The sequence below is a fragment of the Peromyscus californicus genome, unplaced genomic scaffold (genome assembly GCF_007827085.1).
Source record: "Peromyscus californicus insignis strain IS unplaced genomic scaffold, ASM782708v3 Scaffold_4__1_contigs__length_199733344, whole genome shotgun sequence".
In the NCBI taxonomy this organism is placed as follows: Eukaryota; Metazoa; Chordata; class Mammalia; order Rodentia; family Cricetidae; genus Peromyscus; species Peromyscus californicus.
In genome coordinates, this window is record NW_026294562.1 from 175,048,778 (window position 1) to 175,076,619 (window position 27,842).

Below are 27,842 nucleotides of genomic sequence, written 5' to 3' on the forward strand. Positions count from 1 at the left end.
TGAGTGGAAGCTCTGTGCCTAGAAGCAGTACTTGCCCTCCTTGCTCCAACATGTGTGGCTTCAGGTCCCAAGAAGGCACCAGATGCTTCAACACAAGAAAGACTTTCTATATAATGGATCTGTTCAAGGATGGAGCTAGCCACCATGTGAGGAGGTAATAAGTGCCTGGCTGTTGGAAGTGGTCAAGCAGAGGCTGGGTGGACATCTCTCGGGAGTAGGAGCAAATCATTCCTCCACTGGTTGACAGCTCATTCGATACTAGACCATGTTACTGTTGTTTCGGTGGAACATTTGTGATGGGAGGTTTGATATGCCAAAAGCATTTACAGCAAAAAGATGACCAAATTCTCAGGCAAAAACTGCACATTTCTACCCATCAAATTTTTTACTGGGCTGTTACTTTCCCTAAGCAACAAGGCTATATCCCCAATGACTGCTGACTAAACATCAATCTAGGTTCTTCCAGCAAAGCTTTGGGACGGAATGAGGTCTCAAATGTGATGCTCACCAGGCTAAGCTTTGAACAGAGCTGGCCACTGGGGACTACAGTGAGCTACAAAGTACACAGCCTGTTTAAAGGCAGAATACACTACTCCACTCTAATCAACTGGTACCATGTGGGAATAGACTCATATTATCAGGTCTTCAGTTTTTTTTTTTTTTTTTTTTTTTTTAATAACAGAACAGCAGGAAATCTGGCTTTGAAAAAAAAATCCCTATTTTTAAATGTTGGAAACTAATTCACATTAAAACAGCAACTGTGAACTACTTACTACACAGCACAACAAAACCACAAACCCCACGGCTGTGGTCCTTGAAACAAACTGGAAATAGACCAGAAGCTGACAAAACACACACCCCAACCCCATGGCCTCTGTAATTTGTATCTTCAAGCCACCCAGATGCTCAAGGGACAGAACTGGTGGGAAGGACACAGTGATGGAATGGGGCTCTGATGGTCTGCATTGGGCACCAGGGCTTCCACAAATCCACCCATAAGACCAAACTGTGGAAAATCATCCCTTAGCTAAACCCAAAGACCTGTGTTTTATCCTCAGAACCCACATGATGGAAACAAGTCCAAGTTTTCTTTCTGACCTACACACACACACACACACACACCATGGCACATGTGCTTGTACACACACAAACACACATGCTAAGTAACATATAACCCAAAAAAGTTTTGTTTTAAAATATCCTGTGAATTAGAGACCAGCCTGATCTATGTAGCAAGATGTAGGTCAGCCAGGGCTACAGAGTCAGATTCTGCCTCAAAAATAAAACGAAATAAAAATAAGTCATTTCTAATGGGGCTGAAGAGATTGCTCAGTAGTTAAGAGTACTTGCTTCTTTTGTAGAAGACTCAGGTTTGGTTCCCATCACCCACACAGTAGCTCACAACCATCTATAACTCCAGTTCCAGGGAATCCAATGCCCCATTTTGGTCTCTGCAAATACTTAAATACTTGTGCATGTGGTACACATGCATACAAGCAGGCAAAACACTCTTACACATGAATCTTTTAAAAAAATTGGAGCCCAGGGCTGGGCGGTGGTGGCACACACACCTTTAATCCCAGTACTTGGGAGGCAGAGTCAGGTGGATCTCTGAATTCGAGGCCAGCCTGGGTACAGAATGAGATACAGGACAGGCACTAAAACTATACAGAGAAACCCTGTCTTGGAAAAAAAAAAATTGGAAAAGAATGACAAGAGAACTGCCATGAATTATAGCCAACTAGGGCTACACAGCAAGTTTGAGGCCAGTCAGAGCTACATACTTTTGAGGAAAGCCAGGAGAGAGGGCCTACTACATAGCAAGTCTCTAGATTCTATCTCAAAAGAACAACCTACAAGTAGTGATCTTGGGCTAGGGAGATAGCTCAGGGGGTAAGGCACTTGCCATACAAGCTTGAGGATTTGAGTTCAGATTGCTAGAATCCAGGTAAAGTCAGAAGTAATAATCCCTGTCTGTAATCCTAGTGCTCTGAAAGTGGGGTGAGAAGTGGAGACAGGAGAATTCCCAGAAGCTCAAATGCCAGTTATATCCAATGATGAACAAGAGGCAACCCTTTCTAAACAAGGTAGAGGGCAAGGACCAATATTCAAGGTTGTTCTCAGATCTCGTAATTCCTGCCATGGCACACACGAACGCAGAGATAGAAGAAAAAAGAAAAAAAGTGATCTATCTTCAGGGCAGAAGGATGCTGAGTGTTCAATGCAGACAGTAACTTTCGAGAATAAATGGATGGCCCCCTTTAACTAAGGGCAGAGGGCCCTGGCCCCTCTAACCCAGCTGCTTGCTTGTAGTGAGACAGCACCTGGATAAGGCATCAGCATCAACTCTCCCATGGCACCTCATGGCAGTAGCATCCATCTTACTATGATGGGTTCATCTGTCAAATAGCCATTCCATCTTCTGGTTCTAACAATGAGTTTCCCTTGAACAATCAACCATCTTTCTTGGCTGTAGAAGTAGACATGGGATAGAGCATGAATAAGTTCTCCTGGAAATTACAATGTAACTACTGAGGAAAGAAGCTCTAGGTTATTAGTTATTACCTCTGCCACCTTACAGCTGACCCCCCCTTCTGAATGAAGCCAACATGGACAGAGCATCCTCAAGAGGTGAGGGGAGAAGACCTAGGTCACAGAGCCTGAAGCCTCCTTACTGAATTAGATTTTTCAGTTCCAGAAGCCAATAAATATACTTCTTAAGCCTGTTTAAACTGGATTTTTACTACTTCAAACAGTCTTGGCTACTTAAATACAAAACTGTGTTCAACTGCTGCTCTGGTTCCTCTGTGTTCACATGGCCAAACCTGACTCTCCCTACTTTTGAGGAAAGCCAGGAGAGAGGGCCTACTACATAGCAAGTCTCTAGATACCCAGCAACACTGCTGGCATCTGGCCAGATTTAGAACATGTAACTTTCTTGGGAAGCACCTACCGACCCCAGAGATGAAAACTGGAACCAAACAAACAGCTGAGAGGTTCCAGGGAAATTGTCCCCCAGGCTTCTTCCCTGGCCCCCAAAAGTGAGAAGAGGTCCTCAGGCAGGACAAGCACTCAATCAGCTCTCTTCATTTAGAAACAGAACTGGGTAGTCAGGTGACCTGGCACAAATCCTAGTTCTCCCACTGATACTTGCTACTATGACTTTTGGCAAGTAATTCAGCTTCTTCCTCAGTGAAGCTGTGAGAAGACTGAGATGAAACAATGTATAGGAAGACAGCTAGCCCAACAACTTCCTCTCCGGCATCACACCCTGTGCCTCAGAGTTCCTATGCTAACAGTTCTTCACGGGTGAGTTCACCTGGATCCCCAGACATCTATTTTTGTTGTTTGTTTGAGACAGGGTCTCTCTATGGAGCTCAAGCTGGCCTTGAACTTGAGCTCTTCTTCCTTCAGCCTCTCAAGCTTGGGATCTAATTTAAAAATATACGTAAGGCTTGGGGGAGGAGGGAGTGCTTGGCCAGCATGTGAAAAATCTGTGATTTAATCCTATCAACACACACAAACATAACACATAAATGGCACATATATTTATGAGCATGAATAGCCTCCTTTTACAAATGGGAAAAATTAATTAGACAGAAGGGAAGATACTACTCACAACTGTGTAGGATCTGCAGGGCCCAAACACTATGCCTTCAGACCTCTTGCTTTTAATAAAGATGCTGAAGCTTCCCGAAGTCCCCATTGGAGCCCAGAAGTTGGGCTTATGGGATATCCTTTAACAGCAGACCTCCAGGTCCCATCTGCCTCCCCACCCATTCCTAGCTCTTCTATAGTTCTTGACCTAGGCCTCTGAGGAACACACATTTTATAAACAAATAGGCTAGTTACCAAACCAAAATGTGTCAAAAGACAAACGAATCCAAAGTATCTATTGTAAGAACTACTGTTTTCAGAAACTTAAAAAACATGTACACACAAAAAGCATACCACAGTCTCAGCAAAAAAAGAGCCTTTTCTGTTAATGAATTGTCCTGGGGAAACAAAGAGAAGTCAAGCAGGGCCACTGGACACTAAGTGCATCACAGGGACTCTGGAAAAACGGAGTAGAAAGGAAGTTGCTATTCCTCTTCCTATCCCCAAATCTCTTGACTATTTGCCTCCCACAGAATGTTCCCTATTCCCTTGTCCTCCTGTAAGTAAATCGTCACCTCTGTGGACATCTCAGACTTCTGTCATCTCAGTTTCTTTACTCTCCTGAAGATGCAGTTATTTTTCCCCAGAACCAAGATCTTGCTATGTAGCTGAGCTGGCTTAGAACTGGAGATCTTCCTGCCTTCTGAGTACTGAGATGACAGGAATGTGCCCCCACAATTGCAGTTTTTCAGGGGGTGGGGTGGAATGGATATGGTCTTACTATTGGCCCTGGATAGCCTGGGACTCATGTAGGCCAATGCTGCCCCTGAACTCATGATGATGAATTCCTGCCTCTGCCTCCCAAGCCCTGGAATGTTGGGATTTCAGGCATAAACCATTACACCCACCTGGCTTGTTTTTTATTTTAAAGGAAAAAAAAACCCAAAAAAACAAATTCACTGAGCATACAAGGGCACAGCAAGCATGGCAGCAACAGAACTGTCTGCTTGATTCTATTTTTCTTAAAGATTTATTACTTTCATTTATGTGTGTGTGTTTTTGCCTGCATGTGAGCAATAGCTGAATAGGCCAGAAGAGGGTGTCAGATCCCCTGGAACCAGAATTATAGATGGTTGTGACCTGTCATGTGGGTGCTAGGAACTGAAACCAGGTCCTCTGGAAGAACAGTCAGTGATCTTTAACTGCTGAGCCATCTCTCTCCAGCCCCGAGATCTTTTTTTTCTAGTGGCGGCTGCATACGTCCTTATCTGTGCCAGCAAGATGGCTAAGCAGGTTAAGATGCTTGCTACCAAACCTGACAACCTGAGTTTGACCCTTGAAACACACATGGTAAAAGGGAAGAACCCCCACAAGTTGTCCTCTGACCTCCACATGAGTGCATTATCATTTGTGTGCCCAGACATGTTCACAAACACATAAAATAAATGTTCCCAATCCTCTCCATCAGACCTCAGATCAGACCTGTCCCGATTTCCCTCACTTTCCCCAAAAGGAGTCTGATACTTTCACAGGTGGCACTTCTTCAAAGGCTCCAGCTCCTTCCATTCTCACAATGCCTAGACTAGAAGAGGCATGGGGAAGGGAAGGTGGTGGTTGAATGATCCACCGCTACACCATAGGATCTGACAAAGAACAGGCTCTCAAGAAACAGCTGAGATACATTTCTCCACTGTGCAACAGTTCTTCCTCTGCATGCAGCAATGCTAGGTTTAGAATGTCTCACTTCCTGGTCATCCCACAACCGGTGTCACTCATCTTTCCTGCTTATGAGGCTCAATTGTCACCTCTTCAACAAGGCCATTTCTGGCCACTCTGTCTACAGTGACCACCTTTACACTTGTTCATTTCCTTCACAGTACATATCACACTCATACTTTTTTTTTTTTTTTTGGTTTTTCGAGACAGGGTTTCTCTGTGTAGCTTTGCGCCTTTCCTGGGACTCACTTGGTAGCCCAGGCTGGCCTCGAACTCACAGAGATCCGCCTGGCTCTGCCTCCCGAGTGCTGGGATTAAAGGCGTGCGCCACCACCGCCCGGCTCTCATACTTCTTTTTAAAATGTTGTTTTGTGTGTGTGTGAACACACATGTGCCACGGCATGCAGGTGGAAGTCAGAAGACAACTTGTGGTGTCAGCACTCTCCTGCCACCTTTACATGGGTTCTGGGAATCAAACTCAGGTTGCCAGACTTGCACAGTAAGTGATTTTACCTAACGAGCTACCTCACTGGGGTTCACATTTCTTTTAATGAAGTATTTCCTCTCCCCCATCAGAATGTGAACTTCGTGAGTTTCAGGTCTTTGTTTCACCCTTAGCTATATCTCAAATACCCAAAACATCTCCCTCCATGGATTACTTAATGATCACTCGCTGTTAGGGACATTTAAGACTGGCACAGTTCTGGTTTGCTGAGTGGTAGTTATATACACCTTTAGTCCCAGCACTTGGGAGGCAGAGGCAGGAAGATCTCTGAGTTTGAGGCCAGCCTGGTCTACAGAGTATGTTCCAGGGCTACACAGAGAAACTCTGTCTCCCCCGCCCCCCCCCCCAACAAAAAAAACTCTTTACATAGTTCATATATTGCTATTTTATGAACTGCCTTCAATCACAATCTATTTGACAAGTTTGCACTAAAACAAAATTTCTCCAAAGTTCTTGGCCCTAGAAATCCAAAGCCAAGTTGAAGGGACTGAATCCCAGGACTATTACATTCTATGTTCTAAAGCCAGCAAGCCAAGTCACTCATCTCCTTCCTGCCTCTTCTAGTGATCCTGAAACAAAGTCTGTAGGATCATACTGGCCATTAGATTTCTTTGGATCCAAATGATCACAGAGCAGGGAATTACTGGGGGTGGGGACAGAGTAGAGACGAGTACACATAAAGCTCATGGGATAGAATCATAATCCTATTTGGTTCAGCAAGAGACCCAGCTGCCGAGTACAGAACCCCAAATACACCCAAGTATCTTCTACCATCAACTGTCTCGTACCTACTGGGAGAGAAACTGTTTCAAACTGGGACTATCAAGAGCCCCCCCCCACACACACACTGCAGCTGCTAAAGAGGTAGAGTTTAAAGCTGGGGTTGCCGAGGGCAGTATCTATCACCACAAACTGGGACTATCAAGAGCCCCCCCCCACACACACACACTGCAGCTGCTAAAGAGGTAGAGTTTAAAGCTGGGGTTGCCGAGGGCAGTATCTATCACCACAAACTGGGACTATCAAGAGCCCCCCCCCCCCCACACACACACCGCAGCTGCTAAAGAGGTAGAGTTTAAAGCTGGGGTTGCCGAGGGCAGTATCTATCACCACAAACTGGGACTATCAAGAGCCCCCCCCCCCCACACACACCGCAGCTGCTAAAGAGGTAGAGTTTAAAGCTGGGGTTGCCGAGGGCAGTATCTATCACCACAAACTGGGACTATCAAGAGCCCCCCCCCCCCACACACACCGCAGCTGCTAAAGAGGTAGAGTTTAAAGCTGGGGTTGCCGAGGGCAGTATCTATCACCACAAACTGGGACTATCAAGAGCCCCCCCCCCCACACACACCGCAGCTGCTAAAGAGGTAGAGTTTAAAGCTGGGGTTGCTGAGGGCAGTATCTATCACCACAAACTGGGACTATCAAGAGCCCCCCCCCCCCACACACACCGCAGCTGCTAAAGAGGTAGAGTTTAAAGCTGGGGTTGCCGAGGGCAGTATCTATCACCACAAACTGGGACTATCAAGAGCCCCCCACACACACCGCAGCTGCTAAAGAGGTAGAGTTTAAAGCTGGGGTTGCCGAGGGCAGTATCTATCACCACAAACTGGGACTATCAAGAGCCCCCCCCCCCCCACACACACTGCAGCTGCTAAAGAGGTAGAGTTTAAAGCTGGGGTTGCCGAGGGCAGTATCTATCACCACAAGCAGAAACCTGCTAAGGGAGAAGCTACTAACTCAGTGCAGAAATGTGAAGGTTGGGATTATTATCTGAACCTTTGGATGCAGCTATAAGCAGTCTGGATTTTTTCAGTAACAAGAGCCAATTAACCCTCACCCCACTCCCCTGCATACCTCCCTTCCATCCCTGCTATAGCTCAAAATCTCCCTTTTAAACTACTTTGTGCTAAGATTCTACTACCTTTTAGGGCCTTGGCTAACATTAACTACTTTCTGCTCACAGCACTCAGTGTGTGCAAGGCATTGTTCTAAGTACTTTACACCCATTAACTTAGTCCATGAAATAAGATATCATTATCTCCGTCATTTTTTTTTTTTCATTTCTGGAAACATAAGGGTCGCACCCAACCCCTATCTGAACAGAAAATCCAACTCTCTGGCCCAAGGCACTATCATTTTGGGACGGGCAGAGCCCACAGACCTTCTATGAGTCTCACCTGTCCTTCACTTCATCATTTGTAAAATGAAGATAATAGTAGTTTATCTACCTCAGGTTCCCGTGTATATGAGACTACACAGATAAAGCACTTAAACAGTACCTAGCAAACAGTACGCATTCAGTAAACAGCAATCCCTGTTACATCTGTGGATGACTACAGTGCAGCTATAAAATACCATGCAAATGAAAGAGTGCTTCCTTCCTTTAACTCTGCTCACATACAGAAGATGACGCTTTCTTGAGGCTTCAGATGTAGCTCAGTCATTAAACACTTGTCTTTCATGCCCCAGGTCTTGAGTTCAATTCCCAGCACCATAAAAACAGACATATGAAGTATTTAAAATGTGTCCCCTGCCTAGGAGCCCCTCATTGTGGTCCTGATTCCCATGGAACACTACCTCACCTAAATACCTTTTCCATGAAGTCCTTCCAGATGCTGAATCCCCACAGCATATAATCTGTACTTCATGTCCTTTGTGGTGCACCTGCCCAAGCCCTCTACTAGGCAGTGAGCTCCCTAAAGACGGTGTTTATCTTGGGTTCTCTATTTCCTCTTCTTGGCCCTATAAAAGGAATGGATTCTCTTGGGAAAAGTTCAGAGTACTATAGAGATCTGAAACTTAGAGAATGAGAAGATGGGGAGAGGTAGGTCACCAGAATAGAATATAGGATAGCTCAGAATCAGTGTCAAGAAAAGTTCCATGAACAGAAGCGCTGGGCAGGGGGATAGGCAAGGGACTGAACAGAGTGATGAAAGGGAAAAAGGGGCAGGTAAGGTGTACCAGACATGGAGAGTGGGGTCTGAGAAACTTGGAGCTACCCATTCTCCAATAATGCTCATTAATTCCCTGGGTCACCTGGCACATTCAGATAAAGCCTGTGCTTCTAGCTTCCTGTCCGGTGAGGGTAAGTGGGTAAGTGAATTAAAAATTACAAGCAGAAAAGTGACTGGTGCTCTACGAAGTGCACAGAAGACCCTAGGCAGTTAAGACACAGAACAGAACACCTGAAGTTGCCCACTTGGAGAGAGAGAAATGAGATGAGAGGGACATGTATGTTCAAGGAGGTAGCAATTTAAAGCAAAAGCAGCAAAGACTCTAGGGTGGGCCAGAGGAACAGATAGAAGGAGAAAGTGCTGAGGAAGAGCTGAAAGGGAATCATTCAAAGGCAGAATCTGAAGTAATTACTCAGAGGGTGGGGTAACTTTGTAAAGAAGCCAAGATCTTTCAAAGTGGGTAAGAAGTCTTTCTGGAGGATAGGGACTTCACACAGGAGATCCCCAGGAAAATGGGGATGCATAGCAGGGCACAGAGGCACATCTTTGGGGCTCTTTCAGGACTTTTTAGAGAGAAAGAGAGAGCCTCTTAGCAGTGGTTCTCAAACTTGAACATACATCGCAATCAACAGGATTGTTTGTTAAAAACTCAGATTGCTGGGCTCTGCTCCGAAGTTTTCTGATTCAGTAAGTCTGAGTAAGACTCAAGAATTGGCATTTTCCAACCAATGCTGCTGCAGGTCTCACCATACTTTGAGAGCCACTGACAGAAGGGAAGGGAATGCTTCAGTAAGGGGTCTTCAAAAATGGAAGGGATGAAAGCAAAGAGTTCTCAAGAAGTCTCTAAGTGGGTGCTAAAAGTCTTTCCATGTCTGAAAGGAGAGACCTATGAGGATCAGGTCTAAAAAAAGAAGGAAAGAAGGAAGGAAGGGGAGGAAGGAAGAAGGAAGGAAGGAAGGAAGGAAGGAAGGAAGGAAGGCAATCTGAGAGCAGAGTCTCCAAGCACTGGGATTTCCAAAGTAGAGGAAGCTTGGGAAAGGGAGTCTGAAGGACGCTGGGGCCTCTGAAGAAATAGTAGGGGAAGTAGGCTGAGAATCCAGAAGGGGTCTATGATTTCAAAGGAATAAGAATGGGAAGGTATCCCAGCACTCGGGAGGCAGAGGCAGGCGGATCTCTGTGAGTTCGAGGCCAGCCTGGGCTACCAAGTGAGTTCCAGGAAAAGGCGCAAAGCTATACAGAGAAACCCTGTCTCGAAAAACCAAAAAAAAAAAAAAAAAAAAAGAATGGGAAGGTAAGAGAAAAAATGGGAAGGTAAGAGTCCTGAAATAAGACTGGGGATGTCAGAAAGGAAAACTGAGGGAGGGTTCCCAGAAAGTGCTAGAGATTACTGACACAGGGCTTGGGAAAAAAATTCTGTAAAGAGTGTCTTGGGGGGAAGGAGTGGTCTTCTGAGAAAGGTCACGACAAAGGGATCTCTAAACACACACATACACACCCCACATGGGGGAGGGGTTAATGAAAAACCTCAAGTCAAAAAGAACATGGAACCTCCTAGGGAAGACCTGGTAGCATTAGATTAGGTTTTCCACAAAATATTCAGGGTGTTCAGTTATACTGAAGGATGACTGGGTAAGTGTGGAAGGCTTTCTAAAGATGGTTATGGAGAATGGGGGGGTGGGGGTAGGTTCTGGGGAAGAGATAGCTAGAAAAGTCTTTTAGTAATACAGTCTGAGAAATAACTCCAAAGGTCCTAGGGATGCAGGTCCTAGGGATGTCAGGGTCTCTGAGAAGTATTTTAAGGGCCTTTTCAGGGTTATTGGGGTTTCTGATGCTAGGGGATCCTGAAAGCTGTATCTCAGAGGGGTGTTTCAGGGTTGTAAGGAGGAGCTTCAGAAAGTTATCTAAGGCTACAAGAGGGCAGTCTCAGATTTTCAGGTTATCCAAGAAGAGTTCTAGAGAATACAGAGGCTATGAGGGAACTTTCTGGAGTCTTTACACAATTTTTAAAATATGGTGTGTGTTATTGGGAAAGATTTGGGATATCTAGGAGGGGATTTGGAAGAGGTTTTTGGAATATGAGACAAGCTCTCTGGAGACTTCCAAGATTAGCAGGCATGGGGCCTCAGGAGAAAATGGTTGGGGTACATAGAGGTGATCTAGTCTAGAGCATTCCAAGGTGGGGAAGATCTGCAGAATATGAGGTCTCTGGGCCAGATTTTGGAAATCTACAGAAGGGTTCAAGAAGTATGAAAAAGGAATGGAGTACATATGAGAGATGGAAGCAATGAGGGGAGGGGGTCCTCCAGGTGAGTTCTGGAATCTATGAGCATTCCAGTAGTATCTGAAGAAGACTTTTCTGGGATATGTAAGCTTTTCAAGGAAGACAGATGTAGGGTTCACCAGGGGCATCCTGAAGGATTTGGGGGATAAGAGTGAAAATCTCTAAGATTTCTAGAATGAGGAAGGGTGAGAGGGTAAATTCTTGGGGTATGTGAAGAGGAAGTCTGAGGGAGATGGATGGAATATGTGATGCGGATGGAGGGGGGTCTAAATGCCGAGGGGGGGGTCTGGGGGCGGTTTGGGGGCTTCAGGGTGGATTCTGAGGGAGATGCCGGAGATAAATACGCTGCGGAGACTGACGAGGAGCAGCCGCCAAGAAATGTGTTGCGACCCAGGAGGAAGATGGGGGGGGGACGGACGACAACCAGGGGCCAGAGGGCGGGGATCCATGGGGAAGGTCCCCGGAGGAGGCAGTTGAAAGCTGAGGGTGGTCTCCTGGGAGGCCGCTGGAGGCCGTGCGGGAGGACCAGGCAGAGGCGTGCCGGGTCAAGACAGAGGTCCTTGGGCCCGGCCCCTCGACTATCCCCAGGGCGTGAGCGTTTGGGAGGGAAGCTGAGGAAGGGGCCCGGGTGGGGAGAAGCGGGCTGACTGCGGGGACCTCCCGAGGCCCGAGTCCGCCGCCCGCCGCCCGCCGCGGCCCGCGGCGCGGGGTCCCTGAGGGGGCGGGGCCGGCCGCGCGGCCTGGGTCGCCCTGAGGGGAGCGCCGCGCGCCTCGACCGCCGCCGCCCCGCGCCCGCCGGCCCGGCCCTGCCCGAGACTCACCGCCTCGGCCTCCGCCGCCGCCGCCGCCGCCGCCCGCGCCTCCTCAGGCAGCCGCCGCCCCCCGCGCCGCCGCTGCCGCCGCCGCCGCCGCCGCCGTCGCCCCCTCTCCGGCCCGACAGCTCCCCTCCCTCCTCCCGCACCGACCACCACCACCACCGCCGCCGCCGCCGCCGCCGTCGCGCTGCGTCACCGCGCCGTGCGTCACCGCCCCTGGCCCCGCCCCGGAGGGCCCCTGCGCGCCAGCATTAGCTCACACCCGATTGACGGACGGCGAAGCCAGCCAACTGGCGGTGAGAGCAGCCTGAAGGGTGGGCGGGGTGCGGCAAGCAAGGCGGGGTCCTGGCCGGGAAGGGAGCGACGGGGCTGGAACGCGGCCTGAGAGCCCCGCCCCCTTCTCACTACGATTGGTCAGGCGTGGGGGTGACGGGCAGATGGCCGGGCCCCGGGCGGAGGGCAGAGGGCCGGGAAGGGGAGGGGCGCGCGCCGCGTTGCCCCGGGCAACAGGCCGGCGGAGCCCGCGATTGGGCCTCCGGGCCCGCAGGAGGCAGCCTCGCGCCGGTCTAACTCAGCGGCAGCGAACCGAGTCACAATTCCTCATTCTGGCGTTCAAGGCCCCCCCCCTCCCCGCCCCTCGGTCACGCCCGGCCCAAGGTCTGTATCCTGTAGTGCCTTCGCCATTTGGGGTGACAATGCTGCATTCCGGTTCCTGGTGCCGATTGGCCGCGCTTAAAGTGACACAGATGAGCGAGGTCCACCCTTTAAGGGTGGAAAGAGATAAGACCCACCCTCCACTCCACCCCCGCGCACAAAAGAGGCTGTGAATAAATGGAGAGCGCTGTGGTTACTTTTGTCGTGATCTTAAGCCGACCACAAACTGTCCTGCGTCGGGGTGAACTGATTGGAAAGGGGCCGGCGCTCCAGAAGGATGACAGCAACGTGGCTTGTTCCGAGAACTCCAAGAAATGCCGTCAGGGTGGAGTGTCTAGCTTACGACAGAGAGTAGTAGGAAGTGAGCTGCGACCAGATGTTTGGCCACTGGAGGGAGTTTGCACTTGTGCTGAAGTGATTAGGGGGACGTGGCAGAGATTCAAGACCAGCGAGGTCTTGGGGAATTGGAAGTTTGGAAGCGACGCCTCTGGCTTACACAAGAAGGAGGGATGGGAAAGAATGGGACGCGGAGGAGTCCAGGGAGCTACCTGGGGAGTTGGGGCGGGGTTGCATCTGGGAGGGACCCTGGGGAGGGGAGGAGATGGGAGGGACACCTAGGTGGCTCTCTGAACTAGCCTTTTGCCACTGGCTGGCCACAGGGCGGAAGAGAAAAGTCCAGGACAAAGCCCTCTGGGAGACTGGGTCCAGAGGAGAAGCCCAGTGTGGGACGCCCAACAGCGAAGTCAAGAACATTGCCCCACCTCGGGGACAAACAGGCTGGAGACCAGGATTTAAGGATCATTTGAGATGGTAATTGAAGCTGTGGGAGTGGGTGACCGATTCCAGGGAGGTTAGGACGGATGAATGGGACAAGGATCAGATGGAACTGAAAAATGAGGACACTTGGTTTGAGAAAAGAAATGAAGATTGTGAAGTGGAAGCAAGAAAGTAGAAGAACTGGGCGTTGTGGCGCGCGCCTTTAATCCCAACAAAGGCAGAGACAGGGGCTTCTCTGTAAATTCGAAGCCAGCCTGGTCTATATAATGACACCCTGTCCCAAAAAATAGAGAGGAGAGAGAGAGAAACCTGAAGAGGATGAGGAAAGGCCATTTCATGCCAGAGGACTTCACAAGCCCCATCTATTACTTGTTTTGGTTTGGATTTTTTGAATTAGGATCTCATTCTAGTCCTGACTGGCTTAGACCTTCTTTCTTAACACCAGACTAGTTGCAATTCTCCTTGAAAGTGTGGACTAACCGCCCCTCCCCCCTTTTACCTGGAACTTTGGTTTCTTTTAAGACAGTTATTTTTCTGGGGCTGGAGAGATGGCTCAACAATTAAGAGCATTGACTGCTTTGCCAGAGGACCTGGCTTCAATTCCCAGCACCCATATGGAGACTAACAACTGTAATTTCAGTTCCAGGGGATCTGTCATCCCCTTGACTTCTGCAGGCCCAAGACATACAAGTGACACTCAGACATATGCAGGCAAAACACTCACACACATAAAAAATTTTTAAATATTTTAAGAGCCTGGTGTGGTGGTGCATGCTTTTAATCCCAGCATTCCCGAGGCAGGCGGATCTCTGAGTTTGAGGCTAGCCTGGTCTACAGAGCTCCAGGACAGTCAGAGGGCTACTCAGAGAAACTCTGTCCAGAAAATAAATAAATGAGCAAATAAACAAATAAAAAGCTAGCATTGTGGCATGGAGTTTAAGAGAAAATTGGGAAACATCAAGTATAGATGACTGTTTTGGGCAAGTTTGGAAGGAAATAAGCAGCAGATGTGGTTGCCATGGCATGCAAGTGGCAGTCAAAGAACAACGAACAAGAATCAGTTCTGGCCGGGCGGCGGCGGCGGCGGCGGCGGCGGCGGCGGCGGCGGCGCACGCCTTTGATCCCAGCACTTGGGAGGCAGAGCCAGGCGGATCTCTGTGAGTTCGAGGCCAGCCTGGGCTACCAAGTGAGTTCCAGGAGAGGCGCAAAGCTACACAGAGAAACCCTGTCTCGAAAAACCAAAAAAAAAAAAAGAATCAGTTCTGCCTTACCATGCGGGTTCAAACTTCCGTGGTCAGGCTGGGCACCAAACACCTTAATCTGCTGAGCAAACTCCATGACCCTGTTTGTTTTGAGACAGGGTCTCAATGTGTAGTCCTGGCTGTCCTGGAACTCAGCTATGTAAACCAGGCTGGCCTCAAATTCATAGAGATCCGTCTGCCTTTGGCTCCTGGGTACTTAGTTAGATTAAAGGCAAGCATCACCAAACCCAGCCATTTATTTTTGAGACAGGTCTCAGCCCAGATTGGCCTCTTAACTCTCCAGTTAGCTAAGAATGACCTTAAACTGTAGATCCTCCTTCCTGCTCCTCTTGGGTGCTAGATGAGCTACTCCACAGAGTTTATACGGTGCTGGGGATGCCCAGAGCATGCATACTAGGCAAGCACTCTACCAACTGAGCTACAGCACCAGCCATATTACTTTTAATGTTTGTTTATAGACTAGTTTTTATTGTATGTGTGTGGGGTTTTTTGCCTGCATGTTTTTCTGTGTGCCACATGCATACCAGAAGAGGGCATTGGATCCCCTGGAACTGGAGTTACAGACAATTCTTAGACATCATGTGCGTTCTGGAAATGGGACATGGGTTCTCTGGAAGAGCAGCCAATGCTCTTAACCATTGATCTTTCTCCCTTTATTTTTGGTCTTTGGAGACAGTGTCTTATTATATACCCCTGACTGGCCAGCTGATATTCGGGCCTCAGCCTCCTGAGTGTTGGGATTATAGATGTGTTCCATCACACATGGCTGGAGACTCAGTCGGTCCTTTTTAAAATGGAAGAACTAACATTTCATGAGGCTCAGGTGAAGAGCCATCGGGACGGGGCAGATTATAGGAAGGGCTGGAGAAGAGCTGTAGAGGTAGCCTGGCAGGGAGGTGGAGACCAGTGATTGTCCGTTGTTAGAAAGGAGAGCCAGCACAGAAAGCCAAGTGCAGCAAGGATTTAGGAATTTTTTTTTTGCTTGCTTATATTTCTTCACTAAAATATATATGATTTTCTCATAAATTACCTTGTTTTTATTTCTTCTTTATGGGACAGTTGGGTTTATTGATTGATTTTTTTTAAATTTATGCATGTAAGTAGGTCATATTACACAGGAATTTTATTTCAAGAAAGGAAAGGGAACAATATGAGTACTTTGTGTATATGTGTGTGTGTGTGTGTCTGTCTGTGTGTCTGTGTGTGTGTATACAAGTGCTCGAGCATGAGAACAAAAAGTCAGGCCTTGTGCACGCTAACATATGCTTTCACTGAGCTACACTCAACACTTCTTTATTTTATCAGATTTTCTAGAGTTTTTGTATGTTGTTCCTTTTTTTCTTTTTTTTTTTTTTTAAAAGATTTATTTATTTATTATACATAGTGTTCTGTCTGCATGTGTCCTTGCAGGCCAGAAGAGGGCACCAGATCTCATTACAGGTGGTTGTGAGCCACCATGTAGTTGCTAGGAATTGAACTCAGGACCTCTGGAAGAGCAGTTAGTACTCTTAACCACTGAGCCATCTCTCCAGCCCCCTTTTTTTCTTAAGATTTATTTTATTTTGTTTGTATGAGTGTTTTGCCTGCATATATGCATGTATACAACATGTATGCCTGGTACCCACAGAGGTCTGAAAATGGTGTTGGATCCTCTGGAACTGGAGTTACAGAATGATCATGAACTATTCTGTAGATGCTGGGAATCAAACCCTGGTCCTCTCCAAGAGCATCCAGTGCTGTTTTGTTTGTTTGGTTTTGGTTTTGGTTTTTCAAGACAGAGTTTCTCTGTGTAGCTTTGGAGCCTTTCCTGGAACTCACTCAGGCTGGCCTCAAACTCACAGAGACCTGCCTGCCTCAGCCTCCCAAGTGCTGGGATTAAAGGTGTGCACCCCCACCGCCCGGCTGCCAGTGTTCTTAACTGGTCTTAGCCGGTGAGCCATCATCTCTGGTGCCCCTTGTTTTCTAAATGTTTTGTTTTGTTTTCTCTTTTTCTTTCTTTCCTTTTTTTCTTTTTTGAGATAGGATCTCATGTAGGCCCAGGGTGGGTTCATTTTAGTCCAGGCTGGTCTCAAACTTGCTATCTAGCCAAGGATGGCCTTAACTCTTGACCTCCTGTCTCTCTCTTCCAAATGCTAGAATTAGAGGACTGGATCTGTTTTGTTGTTTTTGACAGGAAGCTGAACTGTGTAGCCCAGGCTGGCCTGCAAGTCTCCATCCTCCTGCTTCTGCCTCCCAGGTGCTGGGATTACAGGCATGCACCACTATGCCCTGCTAGTATCTACTCTTTCGGTTTTAAATGTATTTTTTTAGAACATATTTTATTTGTTTATGTTTGTATAAATGTGAGAATGCCACATCCCACTTGTGGAGGTCAGAGGATAATTTGTGGGAATCAGTTCTCTCCTTACCCATGTGGGTCCCAGGGATTGAACCCAGTTCTTCAGGCTTTGTAGCAAGTGCCTTTACCTGCTGAGCCCTCTCACAGGCCCTGTTTCGGTCTTTTGATATGCAGGATCTCTGTGTAACTCTGGCTAACCTGGAGTTCACTATTGTCAACCAGGCTGGCCTCACACCCACAGCAGTCCTGAGTGCTACATTGTATATATGCCATACATTATATGCCACCATGATTTATTTTTGAGACAGGGTCTCTCTATGTAGCCTGTCACCACCGCTCTAAACGCTGTGAGACCTTGCTGATAAAAAAAAAAAAAAAAAAGAGGCAGACTTAGCCAGTCATGGTGGCGCACGCCTTCAATCCCAGCACTAGGGAGGCAGAGGAAGGAGGATCTCTGAGTTCAAGGCCAGCCTGGTCTACAAAGCAAGTTTCAGGACAGCCAGGACTACACAGAGAAACCCTGTCTCAAAAGCGGCGGGGGGGGGGGGGGGGGGGGGGGGGGGGGGGGGGGGGGCTAAAGTCTTGTGCAACAGCCCACTTCATTCGGAGCCCCAGCCAATTTACACCCCGCAGGTTAACATGGTCACGTGGGTATAGTTCTCATGAGTTCAAGCTGTATATAATCACAAGGAAAGCCACAAGGACAAACCACATGTGGCCAAAACATATTTTTTCCACAGAGGTAATAACTGAATAACATCAGCAAGCAATAATGAGTAATCAACTCACGCCATTCCCCTACACCTGGGAGGCACATGAAAACACTTTCTAAGAACAATTCTGGCACACCTTTAATCCCAGCACTTGGGAGGCAGAAGCGGGTGGATCTCTGTGAGTTTAAGGCCAGCCTGGTCTACAGAGCGAGCTCCAGGACAGCCTGGGAGGGCTACATAGAGAAACCTCGACTCAAAAAAAAAAAAAAACAAAAACCAATCAACCAAACAAAACTGTCTTGAAGAAACTGAGGCCACAAGATTCTTGTCTAGTTTTCCTGTAAGCACTTAGAATTCTCCACGGCTCCATTCCTGGACTGTGTTCTGTGCCCTGCTTTTCCTGGAACTCACAATATTGACCAGGCTGGCCTTGATCTCACAAAGATCCACCTGCTTCTGCCTGCTAAGTGCAGGAATTAAAGGTGTATCCCACCATGCTGGGCTTATTAACTCTTTATTAGGCACATGTGTGAACCCGGGGGCTCGCTGGAGCTATTTTCTCTTCACAGCAGCCCCAGATCAGAGACATGGATTTCCTCAGCTAGGGCCACACAGTGAGCAGTATTCGAACCTCTGTCTCAGTGACCACAAAGCCCTCACAGGTTCTGGCAGATGCAGAGAAGGAAGGAAGGGGAGGAGCCCTTGGTGACAGTTGTCCCAGACCAGGCATAAACAGGATGTGGTGTTAGATGAAAGCTTCCCCCTGCCACAGCCCGCCCCTCTCAGCCCGGGTCTCCACCCCTAGAAGACAACGGAACTGTGAGGAGGCCTGAAGACAGAAAAGCCATGGTCAGAGGGCCTGGGTGGCAAGGAAGGGCAAGGGGCTGAGGTTTAGGGTGGACTGGGGCAAGGAGGGTACCTGGATGAAGATCAGCTGGAGGATGAAGGTCACAGGCAGGGAAGGAAGGGACCCAGTTGAGGCAAAGGGTCTAGCTAGGGCATAGAGGTGGTAGTTTTAAGTTTGGCCCCAAGTAAGCAGATCTTTGGGTCTTCTGGAATAATTCATGAGTACCTACCGGGAAGGTGTATACCCTTCCCGTGTCTGCCCTCTGTGTATACCCAGAGCTAAGCTGTGTGTCCCGTTGACTGGCGCCCACTGAGGTGTTTGCCACAGTCCTCTCACGTGGCTAGCTTCAGATTCTTCACTGGTTTATGGGGAAACTGAGTCAGGAAAGGAGCCAGGTTAGAGGCCCAGCCAGCTCAGCTCCTCCCTGTCCCATTGGCAGTCGGATTCCCTGGTGGTGTGTGAAGTGGACCCGGAGCTAAAGGAAAAGCTGAGGAAATTCCGTTTCCGAAAAGAGACCAACAATGCAGCCATCATAAGTCAGTGACCTCTGCCCTACGGAAGGGTGGGGCAGGGGACCGGGAAGGAGGCCTGGGCTAGTGTCCCCTGGGATGGGAGGGCCCTGTAACCTGTGTTCTATCCCTCTCCAGTGAAAGTGGACAAGGACCGGCAGATGGTGGTGCTGGAGGAAGAATTCCAGGTGAGGGGCCGGGATGTGGGACCCCCAAATACAGTGAGCGGTCTGGGGACACAATTGGTAGACTGCTCCCTGGGTACCTCATAAACAAGGGACAGTGGCACATGCTTGTAATGCTCTAGAGGTGGAGACAGGAGGACAAAAGAGTCAAGGTCATCCTTGGCTACAGTGTTAGTTGGAGGCTCGCCTGGGCTACAGGAGACCCTGTATCAAAAAGCCAAATAAAGGTTGGGAGCGGTGGCACCGGCTTTTAATCCCAGAACTCAAGAGGCAGAGACAGACAGATCTCTCTTGTGTGTTTGAAGCCAGCCTGATCTACACAGTGAATTCAAGTTTTACCCCTGCTTTGAAAAAAAAAAAGCCAAGTGTTGGTTAGGGCTAACTATTGCTGTGATGAAACACCGTGACCAAAAATAAGCTGGGGAGAAAGGGGTTATTTGGCTTACATATCCTGAATTACAGTTTCACCGGGAAGTCAGGGCAGGAACTCAAACCTGACTGGAGGCAGGAGCTGATGTAGAGGCCGTGGAGGGGAGCTGCTTACTGGCTGGCTCCCCATGACTTGCTCAGCCTGCTTTCTTATAGAACCCAGGACCACCAGCCCAGGGATGGCCCCACCCACGGCGGGCTGAGTCTTCCTATAACACTAAGAGAGTGCTCTACAGGCTTGCCTACAGCCAGGCTAATTGAGGCAATTTCTCAATTGCGGTTTTCTCCCCTCAGATGTCTGTAGTTTGTGTCAAGTTGACATAACAAAGTCGCCAGCAACTAGGGCTTTCGTTCTAGATAAGGTAGCCCAAAGCCACCAGCAACCCTGTATAACTGGATAAGACTCCCATTTTGTGGCCTTGCTGTCCGCATCAGCCTGCCTTCCTTCCTCCTTTCTGGGGTTGAGGCTGCTTGGCAGGGAAGGGTATGGCCCAGGAGGAGCTGGGCTTCCTTAGGCCGCCCCTGAAAGGAAGTATAGTAGAGTGGTTACCATGGGAACACTGATTGAAATCGGAACTCTGGCATTTACTGTCTTGTGCAATGTGGGGCAAGTCCCTTGACATCTTTGTGCCTCAGTTTCTGTAGCTGTTGAGTGGGCATAATAAGACCTCTTCATAGGATCCTGAGAAAACGAGTCCACAGGTGCTTCTTAGAACAATGTCTCTACACATTTCAAGTGTTCATTTAGTGAATGATGGTCATTTGTTCTCTCTCTCTTTCAGAACATTTCCCCAGAGGAACTTAGGTCGGAGTTGCCAGAGAGACAGCCCAGGTATCCTGGGGGAAGGAATGGTATGGAGGATTATGGGTAGGGGGTGATAAAAGACCTACAAATTGGCCAGGCAGTGGTGGCACACGCCTTTAATCCCAGCACTCGAGAGACAGAGGCAAACAGATCTCTGTGAGTTCGAAGCCAGCGTGGGCTACAAAGCAAGATCCAGAAAAGGCGCAAAGCTACACAGAGAAACCCTGTCTCGAAAAACAAACAAACAAACAAACAAAAGACCTACAAATTGGGGGGTTGTTGTGCTCCAGTTCTGTCTATGGGCTCAGGATCTCTGCGTTTAAAGACAAGAAATCTTGTCTTGAAACAATGATGTGCCTGAAGACATCATAGGATCTCCTGGAACTAGAGTTGTGAGCCATCATGTGGGTGCTGGGAATGGAACCCAGGTCCTCTGCAAGAGCAGCCAGTGCTCTTCACTGCTGAGCCAGCTCTCCAGTCCTTACACTAATAATTTTTAAAAGATAAACAAACCAGCAGGGCATTTTAAATATTAAAAAAATTGCCGGGCGGTGGTGGCGCACGCCTTTAATCCCAGCACTCGGGAGGCAGAGCCAGGCGGATCTCTGTGAGTTCGAGGCCAGCCTGGTCTCCAAAGCGAGTTCCAGGAAAGGCGCAAAGCTACACAGAGAAACCCTGTCTCGAAAAACCAAAAAAAAAAAAAAAAAAAAAAAAAAAAAAAAAATTAAGGTCAGGTCTGGTGAAACATGCCTTTAATCTCAGTGCTTGGGAGGCAGAAGCAGGTGGATCTCTGTGAGTTCAGGGCCAGCCTGGTCTACATAGTGAGCTCCTGTTTCAGAAAAAAAGTTGTTTGTTTTTTTTAAAATTTATGTGTATGGGTGTTTTGCATGCATGTATGTCTATGCACTACATGCTCTCAGAGGCCAGAAGAGGGCTTTGGATCCCCTGGAACTGGAGTTATAGAGCATTGTGAGCTACCTTGTGGGTGCTAGGAACTGAACCCACCCTCTGCAAGAGCAAAAATTGTTCTTAACTGCTGAGACATGTCTCCAGTACTCCCCACTTTAAAAAAAGATTGAATTTATTAATGTGCATGTGTGTATGTGAGCCACCTGACATGGGTCCTGGGAGCTCATCTTCCATTTTGTGCAAGAACAAACAAAGGACTCCACCACAGAGCCATCTCTCCAGCCCATCTTGGTGTTCCTTTGAAACATGGTCTCATGTATCCCAGGTTGGCCTTGAACTCAGTATATAGGCAAGCACAGCTTTGAATTCCTGATCTTGCCGCTTTCTCCCAAGTGCACCACGTCCTCTCTGATTTCCGTTTTCTGTTTCAGCCTTCTGAGTGCTGGTATTACAGGCCTGTGCCACTGTGCCTGACTCAAACTGGTCTGTCCATATCTTTCATCTTGACTCAGTTCTTTTTTGGTCTCTCTAGTTTTGGACCTCATTCCCAGGCTCAGGGACTTTTGACAACTGCAAAGACCCTGGGCCCAGAACAGGGCCTGGCCCCTGGGAGGTTCAATGCTGATGTTCTTTTGAGTTTTATCTTAGAGTTTGTCTTTTGTGTGAAATCTGACCCATTGGACAGTGGCGCTTAGCACCTTGGTTCACATCCTGTGCCACCCCTGTTTCAGGCACCAGCTCCCAGCATCTCCTTGTGACTGCTGTGCACTCAGGTTCCATTGCTGGGATAGGGGAGTGGGGCCCAGCACCAGCCTCTCATCACATGCATGTTCCAGGGCACCTCTCTGGCAGTCTGCTCTCCAAGTGGATATCCCCATGGCTGAGAGAGCTCAATATTAAATTACACTTTTTAAGTATTTGAGACAGGAGCTAATGGAGTCCAGGCTGGCCCGAGACCCTGTGTAGCTGAGGTTAACTGCACTTCTGATCCTCCTGTATCCCATACATACCACATGCTGGGATTACAGGTGTGTGCTGCCATGACCCGCTCCAGATTCCAGGACATGAACTCAAAGAACAGCGACTGGGCTGCTTCTTGGGTGCTGAGCGTGACTTCCCTTTCTCTGCTGTAGGTTTGTGGTCTACAGCTACAAGTACTCGCATGCCGATGGCAGGGTGTCCTACCCTCTGTGTTTCATCTTCTCCAGCCCTGTGGGTGAGATGCAGCTCTAACTGTCCTGAGGAGAGGGTCTTCCACTCTGAGAAGCAGTGTGGGTGGGGGTGTGGGGGTGGGGTAAGTGGGGGTGGGGGGGTGTTCGCGCGTGCGTGCGTGCGTGCGTGTATGGCCATGGAGGTGTCTGTGAGTGGGTTCAGGCGCCTCTAAGTGTGGATATGGGAGCTGGTAGGGCCCAGCATGCTGCAAGCCCTGAGTTCTATTCCCAGCACCACCAAAACAAAACAAATGACTGGGAGGGTATAATAGTAGCGGGGTATGTTGGTTCGCGCCTTCAATGCCAGCACTCGGGAGGCAGAGTCGGGCGGATCTCTGTGAGTTTGAGACCAGTCTGATCTACATAGCGAGTTCCAGGACAGCCAGAGCTACGTAGAGAGAGACCCTGTTTCACACACACAACAACCCCCTTCTAAAACACAGTACCGGCCAGGCATGGCTGTGTCCTGCCTGTAGTCTCAGCACTTGGGACACCGAGGCCTGAAGGATGACTGTGAGTTCCTAGGCTGCAGAGGGAGGCCTTATCTGAACAACAAACAAGGCCTGGGACTCGAGCCCGTAGTCCCAGGACTCAGGAGGCAGGGGCAGCAGATCTTTGTGAATTCAAGGCCAGTCTTGTCTACACAGTGAGTTCAACACCAGCCTGGGCTACACAGTGAGACCCTAAACAAAAGTGTAATCATGTGACTGCGTGTGTGTGTGTGTGGGGGGGTGCACTGTATGTGGGAGCTGTGAAGTAGAGTTAGGTACTTAGATTCATCAAGAGCTCACACATAGCCTCGTGTGGTGGCTCACGCCTTTAATCCTAGCACTCGGGAGGCAGAGGCAGGCGGATCTCTGTGAGTTCAAGGCCTGCCCAGTCTACAGAGCGAGATCCAGGACAGGCACCAAAACTACATAGAGAAACCCTATCTCAAAAAACCAAAAAAGCCGGGCGGTGGTGGCGCACGCCTTTAATCCCAGCACTCGGGAGGCAGAGCCAGGCGGATCTCTGTGAGTTCGAGGCCAGCCTGGGCTACCAAGTGAGTCCCAGGAAAGGCGCAAAGCTACACAGAGAAACCCTGTCTCGAAAAACCAAAAAAAAAAAAAAAAAAAAAAAAAAAACCCTCAAACATTCTTGTTCATGTTATCAGGAAATCCTACCAGGGTCCTGAATCTTCTCCCAGACACCCTCACTGTAACCTGAAGCTCCTAAACAAATCTAGAATAGCCAGCCTCAGGGTCCTCCTGCCACCCTCCTCAAACTACTGTGCGTTCATTACTATTAGAGTCTTACCGACTGGGTGTTGTGCTCCCAACCACACCCATTCTCCTCCGAGTATAGCCTCAGGGTCCTCCTGCCACCCTTCTTGAACTACTGTGCCTTCAGGACTATCAGAGCCTTACGACTGGGTGTTGTGCTCCCAACCACACCCATTCTCCTCTTTTCCACGCAGGCTGCAAGCCTGAGCAACAGATGATGTACGCGGGGAGTAAAAACAGGCTGGTGCAGACGGCGGAGCTTACAAAGGTCGAGAGGGGCCCCAGCTCTGGAGGGGCTGCGCAACTCTGGGGTCTGAGGGAGGGAGCCAGGGGCTGAGCCCCTGGGGCTGGGGGGCAGGTGCTAGGTTCCAGATTCCTGGGTCTGAGAGAGCAGGGCCTTGTCCTGGGTCTGAAGGAGCAAGGCTGGTCTTGGACTCCTGGGTTTGAAGGAGGAGGGCTGGGATCTGGACTTTTGAGTCTGAGGGGTCAGGAAGCCGCACTAGATCATAATGAGACACCTCTCTACCCAGGTGTTTGAAATCCGCACCACAGAAGACCTCACCGAGGCCTGGCTTCAAGAAAAGTTAGCTTTCTTTCGTTGACCATTGAGCCAGGGATTTGAAGTCCTTATGTCTGAAGACCCAGACTCCTAGGATAATGAACATCCAAGATCTAAATAAAGATTAAAAATTCTGGAACTTAGTGATCCTTAACTCGGTTCTGATGCGGTATCTGCACCTCTTTGTAGGTGTTGGCCGACAGTCCCCGCGGTTCCAACTTATGGCCAGCAGGGGGCGGACGTTTCTACTGGAACCAAGCTGGCCCCAGGAGGAAAAGACACCTGTTTCTCAGAAACCACGGGAGGGGACTATGGGGCTTCCTGGGATGGAATGGGAAACGGGTGGCCTGCGTCCTTTTAAGGAATTTTGGGGAATGTTCGAATCCGTGAAGGGGTCACTCTTAAGGGGGAAAAGGCCCCTGAGAAGAGAGTTTGGTACCCCTCTCCTCACCTCTTCTCCCGCTCTGGGGCTAGAAGGTATCTTCTGGCACTAAATGCTACGTTTCTCAGCCGATCCCTCAGGTAGGAAGAAGTTAAAGACAAACAAACAAACAAACAAACAAATAAATAAATAAATAAAATAAAAAAAATCAAAAGATCTGGCACCAGGAGGATGCTGGGAGATGGATGGTTTAGAGGTTGGACAAGCCTGAAGACCCAGGACTATGGGAGGTGAAGAAGATTCAGGACTGTCAGTGAACCCCAGAGGACTTGAAGAGTCAGGGAAAGGGAGGCTCCCCCCACACTTGTCTTTTCTCTTTCTTTTTTTCCAGCACCTCTGGGCACTGGATTCCCTCGGACCTCTGTCTCTCTTTGAAGGACATTGACTGAGCACTCAGGGTTTACAGGGCTCTGAGATGGGCAGTCATGACAGAGATGGCTCATACTTCCCGGTCCCTTCTCCCACTGTCTCCCATGTTTTCTCAGTCCTCACACCCGGGGGCCCCTGGAACTCCCTCCCTCCACCTCTCTCCAGGTTCCCTGTTGAGAGGTGGCCGTTGCCATGGTAACAATGACAGAGTGACCTTGGGCCTGGGCCGTCCCTCCCCCGAGCCCTGGTGCTCCTAGGGGCGGGCCTAAAAGGGAATTCATACCTTGCCTCTCCCTCCCAGCCGTCAGATTCTTCACCTCATTCTGCCCCTTCCATCCCTGTCCCCTCGTCTCCAGTCAAGACAAGCCCTCCACGGAGAAGTTCTGCATGGAATATCTCTATGCTGGGCTGTGCAGAAATGCCTTTATCCATCCATGTTCTGGGGGCTTTGGATCAAGTTTGTCTCCTTCCTGCTGGAGGCCCCACTCCACCCACATTACTTTTTTTTTTTTCCCTCTTGGAATTTTGAGACAGGGTTTCTCTGTGTAGCCCTGGCTGTCCTGAACTCACTCTGTAGACCAGGCTGGTCTCGAACTCAGAGATCCTTCCTCCCAGGTACTGGGATCAACAGTACCACATCACTTCTGATCATGGTGGGAAGGAGAGGTCTGGGGACAAGAGGGGGTATGCAGTGAATGAACCCCTGGCTTGCCAGGATTAGAGAGGAAATGACACTTGTCCAAGGTCACACACTCACAACCTCCGATGCATAACAAGGATTTGTAGCAGCCATACAGGCATCGGCTTAATTCTTAAGAAACTGAGGCACAGAAGCCGAAGCCACAGACTATTCCATGTCCAAGGGTCATACCTCACTGTTTTAGGCAAGAGTCTCAGCAGCCATCTTTCCCTTCTCCCTCCTCCCTACCCTATCCTTCAGAGTTTAACTTGCTTATAGGTTGTCACTGTAAATAAATCCAGTCAGAAAAGGTCATGTATGGGACTTGCCCAATCAAGAGCAGATTTGGAAAGCAAGGACCAATCAGAGGGTCCAGAACAGATTATCCAATGAAGAGTCAGTATAATGGGGGTGGGTGTTTTATTGATGTATTTTATTAAGTTGTATGCATGTGTGTGTGTGTGTGTGTGTGTGTGTGTGTGTATGCGCGTATGCGTGATAGCCATAGGACAACTTTCAGGAGTTGGCTCGCTCTTTCCACCTTGTGGGTTCCAGGGATCGAACTCAGATCTTCAGTCTTGGCCAGAGATGGGTACTGAGCCGTCTCACCAGCCTAAGCTTTTTAAGTTTTAAATCTGCATGCTAGTTTTTCCCAGGGCAACTTCTTTCTCTTCTTGGACATGGGCAGGGCTTATGTTTGAGAAGCTCAGAAGGGATTTTAGCACAGAATGAAGACTCCAGGCCTAGGCTGAAAGTTAGGATTCTTTGGGTAGGAAGGCAAAGACAGAGGGTGTGGCTTAGACAGAAGAGGTGGGGCTTATATTTGTGGGCGGAGCCTATGATGAATATTATTTACTTCCGAGTCCATGCTAAGAATCTAGAGTCTCAGGCTGGACGTGGTAACACCGGCCTTTAGTCCAAGCACTGAGAGGCAGAGGCAGGTGGATCTCTCTGGGTTTAAGGCCAGTTTGGTTTACATGGCAAATTTGGGGCCAGCCCATCATATAGAGCTGGGATTTAGGCTTTGAGGCGGCACCTAAGAGGCAGCCGGTAGGACCAGAATTGGGGGTAGAGCCTAGGTGAAGAATTATGGGCTTGGTCATCAGTTGTATTGGTAGGTCTGTTCAGGAACTAGGGCTCCAGTTAGACAACTGCACTGTGTACTTTCGGTGTTCCACTACCTCTGCCTGCTTCGAAGGCTCTTCATTTGTCCATTGTTTGTCTCCATTACTTTCCCCTCTTCCCCCTCACCTCCAGCCCAGGCCTGACTTCACCTCTTTCCCCTTCATTTTTTATGCTATGCTGCCACTTATTACCTACCTGTGTGACCCTGGGCAAGGGACTAAACCCCTCTCTGCCTCAATGATTCTCATCTGTAAAATGGGCATAGTCATGGGAGCACTTCCTTACCTGAAGGCCCCCAAACCGTTGCTGCCTACAGTATTGCTACATCTATGTTCACATTTGCTGCCATTATTCTCCTACTTCCTTATTGTGGTGTGTGTGTGTGTGTGTGTGTGTGTGTGTGTGTGTGTGTGCCAGAGGTCAACCTCAGGTGTTCTTTCTCAGGAGTGGTCCATCTTTTTTTTTTAATTTTAAAAAATTATATGCATGGCAATGGTGCACATCTTTAATGCCAGCACAAATAAAAAAAATGTTGTCTGTGTATGGGTGTAATGTCTGTGCGCCACTTGCATATCTGGTGCCTGCGGAGGTCAAAAGAGGGCGCTGGATCCCTGGGAATTGGAGTTACAGAGACCATGAGCTGCCATGTAGGTGCTGGGAATTCTCTTTGGAAGAGAAGCCAGTGTTTTTAACAGATGAGCCATCTCTCCAGCACGGGTTTACTTTGTTTGTGAGACAGATTCTCTCACTGGACCTAGGGCTGGCAGGTTAGGCTACACTGGGTGGCCCAAAAATCCTCCAGGGATCTGTCTCTCTCAACCTCCACAGAGTTTGGGTTCCAGGAACCCCATCATGCCCCTGTACAGCACCCCAAAGGCTTCACAGACTGAATGATC

The 27,842-nt window shown here is 48.9% G+C and overlaps 2 protein-coding genes across 7 annotated transcripts in view; one reads left to right on the forward strand and one right to left on the reverse strand.

Annotated features, from left to right (window-relative positions):
- The window catches only part of Samd4b (sterile alpha motif domain containing 4B), a 38,054-nt gene extending 26,102 nt beyond the window's left edge, over positions 1–11,952 (reverse strand). Inside the window, exon 1 of the mRNA XM_052713466.1 lies at positions 11,878–11,952. The gene's annotated coding sequence lies outside the window, so the exon portion shown is untranslated. The remainder of the gene's footprint in view (positions 1–11,877) is intronic.
- A 546-nt stretch (positions 11,953–12,498) lies between these two features.
- Positions 12,499–27,377, forward strand: Gmfg (glia maturation factor gamma). Of its 6 annotated transcripts, XM_052713257.1 has the most exons (8): positions 12,499–12,886; positions 13,185–13,335; positions 18,902–18,998; positions 19,110–19,159; positions 20,368–20,417; positions 22,433–22,515; positions 23,967–24,040; positions 24,521–27,377. In XM_052713257.1, the coding sequence occupies exons 2-8, from the start codon at positions 13,333–13,335 to the stop codon at positions 24,719–24,721; spliced, it is 558 nt and encodes a 185-aa protein (XP_052569217.1). In that variant the 5' UTR covers positions 12,499–12,886; positions 13,185–13,332; the 3' UTR covers positions 24,722–27,377. The 6 variants fall into 6 exon arrangements, with proteins under 6 accessions (XP_052569217.1, XP_052569216.1, XP_052569218.1 ...); XM_052713256.1 differs by lacking the exon at positions 12,499–12,886 and having other exon boundaries at positions 13,135–13,335; XM_052713255.1 differs by lacking the exons at positions 12,499–12,886; positions 13,185–13,335 and adding an exon at positions 18,147–18,464.
- Positions 27,378–27,842: the final 465 nt, after the last annotated feature.

Bases quoted from the DNA above. Each gene is read 5' to 3' on its own strand.
- Gmfg (XM_052713257.1), top strand. The intron at 19,160-20,367 runs GTGAGGGGCCGG...TCTCTCTTTCAG, and splicing joins TGCTGGAGGAAGAATTCCAG to AACATTTCCCCAGAGGAACT. The intron at 22,516-23,966 runs GTGAGATGCAGC...TTTTCCACGCAG, and splicing joins CATCTTCTCCAGCCCTGTGG to GCTGCAAGCCTGAGCAACAG.